Source organism: Myotis davidii, unplaced genomic scaffold (assembly GCF_000327345.1).
Source record: "Myotis davidii unplaced genomic scaffold, ASM32734v1 scaffold107, whole genome shotgun sequence".
NCBI classification, from domain to species: domain Eukaryota; kingdom Metazoa; phylum Chordata; class Mammalia; order Chiroptera; family Vespertilionidae; genus Myotis; species Myotis davidii.
In genome coordinates, this window is record NW_006383012.1 from 2320489 (window position 1) to 2335370 (window position 14882).

At 36.4% G+C, this 14882-nt stretch overlaps 1 protein-coding gene across 1 annotated transcript in view; it reads left to right on the top strand.

Moving 5' to 3' along the window:
- Window positions 1–10665, top strand: part of MXI1 (MAX interactor 1, dimerization protein) — an 80945-nt gene extending 70280 nt beyond the window's left edge. The window contains exons 7-9 of the mRNA XM_006778743.2: window positions 4997–5111; window positions 5730–5901; window positions 9941–10665. Coding sequence (XP_006778806.2) covers window positions 4997–5111; window positions 5730–5901; window positions 9941–10104 — 451 coding nt within the window. The 3' untranslated portion in view covers window positions 10105–10665. The remainder of the gene's footprint in view (window positions 1–4996; window positions 5112–5729; window positions 5902–9940) is intronic.
- Window positions 10666–14882: the final 4217 nt, after the last annotated feature.

The following is a 14882-nucleotide window of genomic DNA, read 5'->3' on the forward strand; positions in this document are numbered from 1 at the left end:
CAAAGCCCATTGCGTAACATTCAGCAGAGAGGAAAATGCAAGTACTGTCCCTATCACTTGACTTGTTTTCCATTTTTATTTAGTTACTTGGCAAAGTCTTGGCATCCCGTCGTGGAGGAATGAAAGAGAAGTTCCAATGAAGGACCGTGCCCTCAAGGGCATCAGCCAGTGGATGGTTTGGGAGGCTGGGCAGGCTCGTTAAATTTCTTATTGTTGGGCAGAGGGATTAGAGTTTCCAGAGACGACTTGAAAAACATCGTCGTATGATACTGGCAATTTTTTCCTGAAAGGGAAGTCTTTCTTCTCCTTCAACACTGTTTGCTTCTTGTGGTTGATACATACCTATGCTTTAAAATATCACAGCAACTAGGAGGGGCCATTTAATAGCAAAATCACTTCCCCTCACATTCTGTGATATTTCAGTTTTGCAGTAGAGTTTACAAGGTTTGAAATCAATGCAGCATTGGTTCCTTCAGAGAAAAATGATCCCAGTCTACCAAAATAAGAGCCAAACAGGCTGTAATTGTTCCTTTTCCCACAAGGGGCTTGCCCTTTTTGAAGGTGTGGGTAATTTTGATAGGACCTTCTGTCTAACAGGGTTAGGCACTGAGAATTGCCTCTTCCCCTGGGTAAAACCCACTTTTAAATGTCATTTTAAAATAGACCTCAAAGTATCTTTGAAAATAAAAGTACTTTTGTATCTCTCCATTGTCTTACCCGCTCTCGCTCAGCAAGGAAACTTCAGTTTTCTCCCAGGGCGCTTCCTGCTGCAGTGTCTAAACCTAACTTTGCTCCCTGGTTAGCATTTACTTAACTTTTCACAACACATGGATAGCATAATAAAAACGATGAAACTAAAGTCGTTTTTAATTTAGTTTTTGTTATGCCATCCATGTGTTGTGAAAAGTTAAGTAAATGCTAAGCAGGGAGCTATTTTTTTTTCTCAGTTTTGATCAAGTCTAGTTTCATAGATTTTACAGTGTCAGGATTTTTTCTTTTGGTTGCTAGTCGAGTGTTCATCAGAATAGTAAGCACAAAAGCCTTAACTTCCCCAGCCTTCTTACCCTACTTTGATTAAAGGTGCAGGATTGTACCTGTTCGGAATCCTTGTTGTCTGTCAGCTCTTCCACTCCTTGGGGATGTGAAAAACAGCATCTTTATGATAGTTGCAATTTTTTTTCTCAGTGCATAAGGATTTTCAAATCAAACCAAGCTTTTTTCTTCTGTCTCTTGTCCTCTTTTCTTCCTCCAGTATTGTACAGCCCATGATTTGTCAGGCACACACAGGAGGCTCCTGAGCCACCAGTCACATGAGAATGAAGGCAAGAAAAGAGAGGAGCAGATGGCATCAAAAGATACGCCTTTCTAGGTCGTTGGTGGTTAAGCTTGCAATCTGGTTACCAGCAGGGAGACTATGGGAGAAAGGGTGGAGAGGAGCACAGCACCATTGTAAGGGAAGAAGAATATGCCATACAGTTTACAGTCACAAGGTGCCCATTGCTCTTAGAGGTGTGTTCCTAAACGTGGCATGTAAGCACATGTGGACAACTGTGTGCAGTATTTGGATGGCAACTTTGAAAAGTATGGCTCCCACCCTTGGTTGGCTACTATCCTGTAGCTGCCCTTAACCCTTTGTCATTCTACTCTCCAAATGCCTGATTCAGTTACAAATACAAAAACTGTAAGAAATGACGTTTGGCTCCCACAGATACACTTCTTCCCACAGGAGAGAGAGGACATGATTCACCTCTCATCCTTTACACCAGGGGTCCTCAAACTTTTTAAACAGGGGGCCAGTTCACTGTCCCTCAAACCGTTGGAGGGCCGGACTATAGTTTAAAAAAAACTACGAACAAATTCCTATGCACACTGCACATATCTTACTTTGAAGTAAAAAAACAAAACGGGAACAAATACAATATTTGTATTTGCATGTGGCCTGCGGACCATAGTTTGAGGACCCCTGCTTTACACTATTACCTATTTTGGAGAACTGTATTTACGAAACAGAAAATGACACCATTGGCCTTTGCGAGTCATGATATCGCATGTAAGCCGTATCTTGGAGTGCACTTGTAATTGTGGTACTTGACGGAAGGAATGTTCAGTAGCGGCTAATAACAAACAAATATCAGAAAGGACAGTGTGCCTTCCCTGTTCAGTGAGGCATTACTCACTCCTTGACTTCCTTGGCTTGTGCATCTCCTGATGTGACTGCACTATTACAGATCACCAGACTGCTGAACTTGGCTTATAACTTTTTAAAATAGAATTCCACTTCAGTTGTTTTCCCTTGAATGAAAAAAACTAAGGTATTTTTAATTTTAGGATTCAACTTGATCTTAGCATATGAACTTGTTTCCTTTACTCTTTGAATTCCCTTGAAAAATCCTTGCTTTTTCATAGACAAATTCAATATCCCTGAAGTCCAAAGTCAAGTTTCAACCTTTTATAAGTCTACCTCCTCCAATTACAATCTCTCCTTTTATTCAGTTTCTGTTGCCCTTGCTATCTGTATGACTCATTTTGTTATGAACCAAATGAAACAAAACAATATATTTTGTTCTGTAGTCTAGATTTTACACTGTTAGAAGTTTACATTTCTTTTTTTTACACCTCCCACTCAAGCAAGTATTTGATCATTGCTGATTATACAAAAGTCATGTAATAAATATACAACTGGATGATTAAAAAAGAGATAGAAAACATAAACATTTTAATATTAGTGGGTTTCTGCCCAGATTTTAATGTTACTTTTACTTGTCTCAAAAATAGAATATTGACCCACCCATTTTTCCCTTGATGTAAAGAATCATTCTGAAGTTATTTTTCCAATATGTACACTGAATTTCTAAGAGATATTTCCTATACGTACACTGAATTTCTTGTTTAAAGGAATTTAAACAAAATTGGCAAGTTATTCTTATGGCAACATACTTGTTAACTTTACTGGTTATTTGCTTTGCAAACTTACTTTCGTGACTTAATTCAGAGCTCCCTATTGGGAGCCTCTAGTTAATAGTAAAAGAGCCACCAGTCTCTCCAACGTCATATCATGAGTGCAGTTGTTAGGCCTATGCTATAATGAGCCTAATGAAGAGTTTAAAGGCTTTTTTTTTTTTTTTACTGTGGATTTTGTTTTGTTTTTAGTCTGCTCATCATGAGCACTCTGTGATCATGTGAAAGACTTCATCTATGAGGTTTTCCAGTTAAAAATGAAAATTTTATTAAAGGCTCTGTGATCGGAGGGGAGGGGGGTGACTTTTTAATTATTAAATCACTTTAAGGGGAATCCATTGATTTAGGGAAAATAAAAATAATATTTTATCCACATCAGGTATGCCAGGTTTCAGCCTGGAACTAATTTATTAGATTGGAGTTATTGAACTCAGGAGAGAGATTTGGAATGGAAATATTAACAGACCTTCCTAGCTTGGCTAGTGGATATTGGAAGAATCTTAACAATTCATCAGCCAAGTCTCTGATCTTACTACCTTTAATCATCCTTGCTTGCCTACCCCTCTTTCAGATTTGCTAGCATTTGGAATTTCACTTGACATTATTTCATGTATATTAAGATAGATAAAGCATAGTTTGGTGAGTATGCTAATAAAACCATTTTGGCCTTCTTTGAGGAGAAAATGGAAGATGTGTTTTGTTCCTTGTACAGTTGAGACAGTTGCTGCTAAATGTTCAATTATAGCTCTTTAAGGAGTAGGGGTAAACCATGAACACATTTGTGAATTTTCTTTCCAGATATATGATTAACTGCTGAATTACATTATGCCTTATGAAACACAGGACCAAAGATGCAGACTAGTATTATTTTAGAGTGGAAATTTGTACCCAGAACTCTCATCATGGTGATCATAGTTCCTTTAGGGTATAGGAAAGGTAAATCTATAAGGTTGTCTGCTAGCATTATCGGGAGAAATTTCCTAACTTGCCCATAGAATAGGTGGATTAAAGAATGCAAATGACTTTTAGTAAAGAATTTTTCACCTGGCCTTTTCCCATATGTAGAAAATTGCAGGTGGGTAGTAAGAGAAGAGGGAGCGAGACAGAAATAAAATGAAAAACTAATGAGTGCCCAGCCAGTGTGGCTCAGCAGTTAAGTGTCGGTTCAGGCACCAAGAGGTCGCCAGTTTGATTCCTAGTCATTGCACATGCCTGGGTTGTGGGCTTGATCCCCAGTAGGGAGCATGCAGGAGGCAGGCGATTGATGATGTTCTTCTGCCATTGATGTTTCTATCTCTCTATTCCTCTCCATTCCTCTCTCTAAAAATCAATAAAAACATACTTTAAAAAAGATTATCTTTAAAAAACAACTAATGAGCTGGTACGCAAGGAACTGTTTTATAGGTTGTGGTTTCAGTAGTTAGAATTGACCACAGAGCCATATATTTTGCCTAATCCTATCCTAGCTGGTCACAGAATTTTGCTGTTCCTATTGTGTGGGATCATATGAAGTTGTTTTTATAAGTGAGAAATGGTTGAATATCAGCATGACACATAATAACATATAACACTGTAGGACAGCTGTGTGTGTGTGTGTGTGTGTGTGTGTGTAAGGTGGAAGGGAGGATATGGAAATCTATGAGCATTTTATACTTCCTTGGGTTACCCCACCTGAAAACCCCTATTTTGGCCTTCAGTTTTAGCTATTCAGAGTCAAATACAGTTGCCCTAGTATGCTTTCTGACTTCCACATTACATTAATACAGTTGAGATAGTTTATGGGGCAGGCCAAAATGAAATCATCTCTGACAGATTACCATTGGGGATATAATCTGACGTGGCCGGTAGCTGTAGAGTACAACAGCAATGGCAGGTTGAACATCAGTAAGCATACCTGCACTTGCAGATACGGAAGTAGGGGTGTAACATGATTATAGACTGAATAATGTGCAAATTATTATTTGTCTTAAAATAGGTTTTAGGATATTTCTAGTGGAATATTCAGACTGTGCTTATTTGACTTCTTTGTTTTTCTTAGACGAGCTCATCTGCGCCTATGTTTAGAACGCTTAAAAGTTCTGATTCCACTAGGACCAGACTGCACCAGGCACACAACACTTGGTTTGCTCAACAAAGCCAAAGCACACATCAAGGTGAGAACCTTTACTTTCATATTTGCACATGATTCTCATGGTCCTGGTTTTATTAGAAGCAATGATTCCTATTCATTTACACCAACTAGCTCACCGTGCCCTCCTTAATAACTGAATCAAGAGAAATCTAAAAATTTATTAGCTAATTTGATGGGAAGGAGCAACATAACCTGATGGAAGTAATTGTTTTGACAGCATGGCCGTTTGAAGAGCTGGGAATACTTAGGAAAATAACAATTACTCTGGTGATACCCAGAAGGAAGGCAGTTCTGCCCTCTGGTGGAGATGACTTCATTTGACTGTGTCCCTCAGTATTTTTCCATCAAACTACACTGCAGAGCCAGTTTCTCTTTCATGGAGATAACTTTACAGACTTTGAGAATTGCATACTGTTCTAGTAAATGTGGCATGCATTATACACACATCCCCAAATACGTAAAGAAATAACTATTTTTGATGTACTTATGTGTTTTAATACACACACACACACACACACACACACACACACATGTATTTGTAGTATATTCATTCATGTCTAACGAAATCTTTTGAGATGTTAGGTAAAAATAAGTTTTACTGTTTGTACTGGGTTATACACAAACTTAAATATCATTTTAGAAACTTGAAGAAGCTGAAAGGAAGAGCCAGCACCAGCTAGAAAACTTGGAAAGAGAACAGAGATTTTTAAAGCGGCGACTGGAACAGCTGCAGGGTCCTCAGGAGATGGAACGAATACGAATGGACAGCATCGGATCAACTATTTCTTCAGATCGCTCTGATTCAGAGCGAGGTAAGCAGTGTGCTACTTCCCTAATGAAATAATAAGAATCCCTGTATCTGTATTTAGGGAACATAGGTTGGGAGGCACTGTATTTGCTTTTTACTCTTTGGCCAACATTGTAATATTCTAGGTTTTAGGCAATCACAACATTGTCTAGTAATGCCCATGTGAACTATAGAACTTTTTTTTGATTATATATATATTTTTAATTTTCTACTTTGAAACAATTTTAGACTTAGAGAAAATTTCTCTGTAGAAAATTACAGAGTTCTCATATATCCTTTACCTGAGTTTCCCTAATGTTAACATCTTTATATAACCATAATGCAGTATCAACACCAGGAAATTAACATTCATGCAATACTGTTAATCTATAGGCCTTATTCAAATTTTACTAGTTTTCCTACTAATGTTCTTGGTCTGATACAGGATCCAGTGCAGGATTCTACATTGCATTACATAGTTCAGTATTTCTTTCATGACCATGACACTTCTGAAAAATATTGGCTTGTTATTTTATATAGTGTTGCTCAATTTGAGTTTTCTGATATTTTTCTATTAATAGATTGAAGTTATATATTTGGGGGAAGAAATATCAGAAAGTGATAGTATGCCTTTCTCAATTTATTGTATCAAGAAGATACATGATGTTGATATGTCTTAATACTGGCGATATTAATTTTTATACCTGTGTTTTAAAATGCCATATCCATCATTTCTCTTTCCACCTATCCCAGAACATTTGTGTCTGGCAGAATTTAAGAAGAACAATCAACCAAAAAGAAATTATTTGAATTTTACTGATCTACTCATCTGTAGCTCTTACTACATCAGAACTCACACCACAGTAAAGGATCCCAGAGGTAAACTCTGGTGATTTTAAACTTTACATTTGGGAAAATTGAGCTCATGAGATTCTTGAGGTTTCTAAAAAATTTTTTGCAAGATTTCTTGTTTTGATTTTTTATTATGGAAAATTTCAAACATATACAAAAGTAGAATAATGAACTCTCATGTACCTAACATCCAGTTTGAACAGCTGTCAACATTCTGTCATTCTTGTTTCATCTGTTCTCCCACCATCACCCGCACTCTCACCCTCACCATTTTCTCTTGAATGTTTGAAATCAATCCCAGAGAACATTATCATGTTTTCTATAAATACTTCAGTATGTATCTTTAAAAAAAATAGGACTTTAAAAAATGTAATTATATTATTGCCGAAACCGGTTTGGCTCAGTGGATAGAGCGTCGGCCTGCGGACTGAAGGGTCCCAGGTTCGATTCCGGTCAAGGGCATGTACCTGGGTTGCGGGCACATCCCCAGTGGGAGATGTGCAGGAGACAGCTGATCGATGTTTCTCTCTCATCGATGTTTCTAACTCTCTATCTCTCTCCCTTCCTCTCTGTAAAAAATCAATAATATATTTTTTTAAAAATGTAATTATATTATTATAATATCCCATAAAATTAATAAAATCAGATGCTCTTATTCAATGCCATAATAGATATTTCTCAAAAATGGCATTTTACCTTTGGTATGTATGAATTAGAATCCAAAGTCCACATAGCATTTGTTTGTGCCTTTTAAGATACTTTTCATCTATAAAATTTTCCCTTCCCCAGTTTTTCCCCTGAATACCATTTATTTATTATAGAAACTAGGTGGGCCATTTTTCTTATAGAATTTCCCACATTTTAGATTTGGATGATTCAGTCTTCATGGCGTCACTTCATGGTGTCTTACTTCCTGTAAACTAGTTGGTAGACCTAGTTGGGTTGATTAAATTCAGGTTCCTTTTTTTTTTGAGGCAAGAATAATTCAGAGGTGATGCTGTGCACTTGGTACATCAATATTGTGTCCAGTTGTCTCACTCTAGTGAAAACATTGGTTAGTGAGTTCAGGTATTGTCATCTTGATACTTTTATGAGACTGTTTCAGCCTTTCACTTAATAGTTTTAGCAATCATTATTGCCGTGATAATTATTTCAATGGATGTTACAAAATAGTGATTTTCTAATTTTATCATTCTTCTTATGTTTAACTTTTTCTTCTATAAGGAAGAACATTTCCTTTAGAGTTTATGGTTACTCTGAAATAAAGTCCACATGGGGAAAATGGGATGTTTGTTTTTGTTTTATCAATTTTCTGAATAAGTTGGTGCCTTGGTAATAGGGCATTTTTGTTTTGCTATTTCTTTTTTATTATCTTATGAACTCATGTTCTCATGTATTGAATGTATTCAAGTCCATTGTAGTCATTCTTTTTCTTTTTAATACTCAAATTTTCTATATTCTGTAGGAGCCTTTTAAATTGTTGTTTTATCCCTTTTAACACACACTAGGAGTCCTTAGGTTTGTTGTTTTTCTTATGTAAATGTTTGTTTTTATGTGGCACTCAATTTTGAAGAACAAAAATTTACTAGGGGCAACAGCAAGAACCTCTAGGACATGCTACATTTATAAGTGACCATGAGGTATAGCAGAAATACTCTTGAATTAGGAGACAGACCTTGATCCTAGTCTTTTTTTTTTTTTTAATGCTTATGCACTGTGACCTGTCAGGTCTTCACGCTTTAACTGCTCTTCCTGATGTTATCTCCTCCTTGTACCTACCCACCTCCAAATTTTAGAGGTTGTATCTTCATCATTATAGTTCTCATTTTTTCAGTATCCCCAGTATATTAGTTACCTTATCTAGTATTATTCTTGTTCTTATCTGACAGCCCTCTTTCCCAGTAACTTTTAGTAACAATCTCTTTTCCATTTGGCTAGAGCATGTCTCATTTTACTTTGTTTTGATTGAGTTTAGCATGCTTTGTTAGATAGGGTGTCTTCATTTTACTTTGCAATTGGAGGTTGAATGCATATTCTGTGATACTAGGAAACACTAAATAGCCTGTGAAGCATTGTGGTTATGAAACAAATAGTTATGAATTCATAGGATTATTTGTACAGCTTGTTTGGACAGCTGCCTGCATTTTAAAAGCAGATCTCTAAAACTTTTGAAGCAACAAGCCCTTTTGAAAATTATACTCTTTGAACTAACTTACTCTGTCTTCTTGGGCTCAGCAAGAATCCACTTTTCCTAAAGCAATTGTGATCAGTGTGAACCCTTAAAGTCAGTGCCAAATGTGAAACATTAGGCTTTGAGTTTGTTTTAAGAGAATTGAAGAACCTTGAGTTCATTCTAGCTATTATGGGAGAAAACAGCTTTTCAACTGCCTTTTATTTTTTAAAATGTGTATTGCTTTTTATATATTATTGGTGATTGTATATGTAGTACTTAACAATTGAGATATCTACCGATAGCTGGGTAATATGTATTTAGACTTTTTTCCATCAAATTTGATTTTTGAAGTTAAATACTACCACTGACATGCCTTTACTATAGAACTCACTATAATCCAGAGACTTTAAGCATTAGACCGTCATTTCAAGCTATATTTGATGCAAGAAAATTAAGTTGAAGACAAATCCCATAGTCTACTTTATAATGACAGGCTTATTTTGGTTACTGAATAGTCAAATATCTTTATGATGAATCTCAGAAGTCTGAAGCACTGTTGGTAGAATGATACTACCAAAGGCCTGGGCGGATAAATTTTTTAGTTTGTCTATATTAAGTTTATGCTTTCCTCCCCCCTACCCCCCTTAAAGCAACTCTGATTAATAAACAGACTGAGAATTAGTTTCTAGTTTAATGCAAAACAGATGTTGTTAAACCATTTGGGGTTGGGATCTTTTAATATTAAGCACTAATTCCCAAATAGGCCAAGTGCTTTTGGTGGGAGGTCCAGACAGACTGGCGTCAAAGGCTTTAGTAAACTTGCTGCCTAAATTGAGACCACCACTGTACACCAGACATTCCCTTTTGTAAAATATATCCATGTCTCTTCACCTATGGTTCCTTCTGTTCTCCAGACATCACTCATAATAAACTTGTTTAACAATTATTTTATACTATAAAAAGTAATCACTTTTCCTCGTTAGTTTTTTAAAGTGCCCATAAACTAGATTACTAATGTTCTCTTTTTCCCCTTTGGCAGAGGAGATTGAAGTGGATGTTGAAAGCACAGAGTTCTCCCATGGAGAAGTGGACAATATCAGTACCACCAGCATCAGTGACATTGATGACCACAGCAGCCTGCAGAGTATTGGGAGTGACGAGGGTTACTCCAGTGCCAGTGTCAAACTTTCGTTCACTTCCTAGAACCCAGCATGACATAACAGTGCAGGGCAAAATACTCACTGGGCCAATTCAATCCAAACAATCTCTTAAATTGGGTTCATGATGCAGTCTCCTTTAAAACTAACCTAAACAAATCATACTTGAACAAAAGGGTCAGAAGACCTCTATTTAAGCAAATACTTAGCAAAATGTGGGGCAGAGCCTCCCCAGCAGAACAAATATTCATTAATATTCATTTTTGAAAATCACAATTTCTAATGGCAGCAGAAAACTTGTGTGAAATTTTCTTGGACTTGATTTAGTTGATTTGAAAGGACATTGGAAATTCCATCCTCTTTTTTTCTTTCCTAGGTTGCCCATAGTGTAGACACATTTAAGGAAGGTATTCTGAACCCTTCCTGAGCTTTATGATCCTAAAAACAAAATCAGATCTATAATAATGGCAAGACAAGATAATCAGGCATTAATCTTGGATAGCTACACAGCTATTAAAACTTAGCCTGGGCTAGCTTATCATGAAGCCTGTGGATGATCAATTCTTTAATTAAAAAAAATAAAAAAACGAACACATTTTTTTCATTTAAAGCTTGTCCATAAAAACATAGATGTCTTTTATAGCGGAAAAACGTGGGGGGAAAAATCATCTATTTTGATGCAGCATTTGATAATGATAAAATGCCTCACTCTTTATAGTGCACAAAGTGAATGAGGTCTGAGCTACGTAGGAAAAGGTCAATGCTGTTTTTGCCTTCTTTTAGAATCATTACCAGCTTTTATCCATCTGATATCTATAGTAGACACACTATCCTAGTTAACATAGTTAAGTTCTGGACTTGTCTCATTTTAATGTAAAGATTTGCTTCCGTTTTCCTACAGGCAGACTCTCTCCTTCCTCACAGTCCCACTGTGCAGGTGCTATTGTTGCTCTTATCAATATTTTCAGAAATGTTATTTTAAGTGAAATTCCTAGCCTGCACTTTGATGTCGTGTGTTCCCTTTGTCCTTCAAATTCCCAAGTTTTCTCCCTGGCCTCGCCTCTCCCTTACCCCAGGAAACCTTGGAGACCTCCTTACTCCTTTGACTTTAAAGGCTCTTTGAACTTTGTATACTTTAAATAATTTAACTACCCATAATTACTTTTAAAAAAGCTTTATGATTTTCATAACTTATTGCTGATTTTAATGGGTTGTTAATTTCAGTCCTGTAGTTTTATTTTGTTTAGATAGGGCTGGGCAAGGAAAAAGAAAATAAAGACAACCATATTTAGCAGTGCAGTTGAGTTGTGTGTGTAATAATTAGACTATCCTTTGTAAGTAGCACTTTAACAGCTTTCACTGCTTCTATGTATGAAGTGTACCATCTTGGTCATACACAAGGCCTCAGCATATACTTACTTGTTCTTGTGCTCTTCCTGTGCCTCAAAAATATTTTATCCTTGATTGTGCTGTTTGAGTGGAAGAAATTCTTTCAAGTACACGTGTGAAAAACTGCATGCCTTTAGAAGCCCATTATTAGAACTTGCTACTTCAGGTGCTGGGGACTCAAGGAAAAATATAAATTCATTTCTGTTGCCCAGGTAAATTATTTCTGATTTCATTTTAAATTCCTCTTGGCTGGGTCAAAATGTTGCTCTTACGTTGCTTACTTTGACTTTGACTTTCCCAAGTAAGACAGTTTGAAGACTCTGCTAACTACCATGAAAAGTAAATGGAAGCCAATGATTAGCTGCCATTTTTACTCCCATGGCATTCACTTGCATCACTTGCCTAGGGCTGGAATTTGGGACGATTCATTCAGGTGAACTTGAGGTGCTGCCATTTTGTTGTATGTGTATTGGATGGTGGGCTGAGAAGACTTTGTCACGAACCTAGAGTACCTATTTCAACTGCCCCCTAAATTACTCCTTCCCTGGGTTTGTTTTACTGGGGGAGGGGGGTGGGTTGTATGATGAGTAAGAAGTATTACTTTTTTAAAAGACAAATCGACTTTGAAGATACAAAAGTTAATTGCAAGAAATAAAAATTGTGAATGAATAATACCGAGTGCTTTTTGTACCACCCTTCTCTATGAAGGAAAAATACATAAATGAGCATCTACACCGTGAGGCAACTGTCACCTAAATGTTTGTTGATACTACTTCGGTAGTCCAGAATTAATGGCAATTTGAATCACTGCCATTTCCTATAATTTAACAGGTGCTTTCTTGACTGATAATTCCACATAACCTAATTGCAGACAGTTTATTGTGATATTTAACTGCTTCAGGTAGGACACAAAGCCATGTCATGCATAGCTGTTCTCCAAATAACTTTTTAAGGAATCCTTTGGCTACACATATAATTCACATTGAAACCAAGTCTGGAAGCTCACCTCAGAAAGTACCCTGTATGGAAAAGCCTGAGTGATGGTGCAGGTAAATTTTATTTCGGTGCATATTACCAAAGAAGATTGTGATGATGTCATTATTTCTCTAGTTTCTGATTAGAATAGGTATAACTCCTCTGGTGACAACAGCTTTTAGTATTATAAAGGAATTTTAAAAGTGAGGATTATTGAGGCAAAACTCCTAAGACCACACTGCTTCCTGGGTCATTTCTCATGAGAAAATTGTTTAGTCCTGAGTTTCTCTTCTGCTTAAAGCAACAAGCTGCCTTTTTCCCTTTCTTTTAACTTCCACCTAAATTCCATACTCCCTATCAAAAACAGCATCATGTGGTAAGAAAAAGGATTTTAGTCACTTTAAATATCAGTTCTAGCGTTTGCTAAGGACCCTGGGCAAGTTGTTTAATTTCTTCATAGGGACTATTTCCTCCTCTAAAAAGTTGTGATAAATACCTGTCTCAAAAGGTTGTATGGATTAATACTGACATATGTAAATTATACCACCCCCTCAATCTAGGAGTTTGTAGCACCAAAAGGAAACTAAGGTATGTAACTTCTCTACTTTCTCTGATGAATGCAATCTTCTAATCTCTTCATCCTTAATCTTGAATATTAATTATTCTGACTAGGTCTATTAAATGAAATAGTTCATTTTCATAAAATTACATAGCAGGTTATACTTTGTTAAGACATCAACTTTTATGTCCTAATAATTTTTAAAAATAAAGCCTTTACAAGATTGATGGATCATCGGTTTTAGTAATTATCTGGATCTAAAAAAAGGGGGCGGGCATGACTACCCTGAGCTTGAGAATACTATACACTGATAGTCGCTACTGCATAATTGAACGTCCTAGTTAACATTTAGTGTTGGCTTTGCCAAGGGGGGGGGGGGAGGCGGGGGGAATTCTTCCTGGCCCATTTACCAGATCTAACAGAAAACTAGTTTTCTTGTGGAATACATCTGATCCTTTTAATCAGTATACGTCAAAATATATGTACTGGCTGGCCATTTCTTGGTTGTTTTAACTTCTATAGAATCATAAATTAGGAGACATGGCTTAAATGAAGCTCTTTTCAAGTACTGCCAGCTAACTTTTCTAAAATTTTGGAATTTTTCCCATTTCCTCAAGCTCTTTGCTATGGAGGAATGCTTAATAGGGCAGTACTTGGGGCATTTAGCTTAGATTTTCAAACCAAGCACAGAATAGCATTGTAAAAACATAAAAGCCATAAAAAATACAAATTTAAGGAGTCAGTTTCTTCTCAGCTTCATCAACAATCTGAAAGCTAGAATCAACTAAGTCTAACAATACTTTTGGAGGGAAAAACTGGGCAAAGGAACCAAAGGGATACTTACTCCTTCCTGCATACTTCTGAGCAATGAACACCTGGACAATTACCATCTATTAAAGACTAGCCTAGCTGCAGACCTCAGGATTCAAAATCTTAGTTTTCCAAGGACTTAAAAGTCAAGCGTTTCCTCCAAGCCTGAATTGTTTCTCTGGTCAGAAATTCACTGCATCTTGCTAAAGTGAGTACAGGGCTTGAAAGGGGGAAAAACAAAACAGAAGCACATCAGTTTCACCAAGAAAGGGAAATCATGAGCCAGCAAAATCACAACCATGACTTTTGGCCTCAAGTTGAAAAGGTAGCTCTTCAAACAGAAAGCAAACCTTTTCGCATAATGAGTATAACCATGGCTTCTTAAAGACTGAGGATACAAATTATAATTTTAACTCCAGTAACCTAAGTCTGTACTGGTTTCATAAAAATGAATTGGTGAGGTGCTTGGTGGAAGTAAACTACCAGTTTTTATTTCTGGGAACGGAAAGATAATTTCAGTATCCATAATTTGACATTTTTAGCTAGTTCAGCTGTCAACTACCACAAGCCATGTTAGTCTCAGATCTGCTTTACCTCAAGGCCATAATAGAACCACCTCTATGTACATAAGCTGAAAGGCAAGAGGAGGCAATCAAAAATCTTCACAGAAATCTAGTATCTTCCATCTTATGTTTTCTTTTGCTATTTATTTTTAGCCAGGCCAAAACAAATTCTTAGAATGTCAGTATTGGTTTCTGAACCTCTTAAGAGCATATCTATACAGACATGCTTGTTAAATATCATAATGTAAGGGGATTCGATTGCTTGGGTTTTTGTTTGTTTAAACTACGGTATTACCTGTTATTTTGCCTGCTATGCTCTTCCTTTCCACTGCAGTAAAAATTCAGTGTTTAGCTTGCAACTCAAAAATCCTAGATACAAAGAATGTTCATATTTACTTGTAAATTACCATTTATAGTAATTGGTTGCTTCATAGTATAATACAAATACTTAATACAATTCAACAGGTATTTATAGAACTCTAAAGATTTTAATAAAATATAAACCTTGTTGGTTTTAATAATTTTATA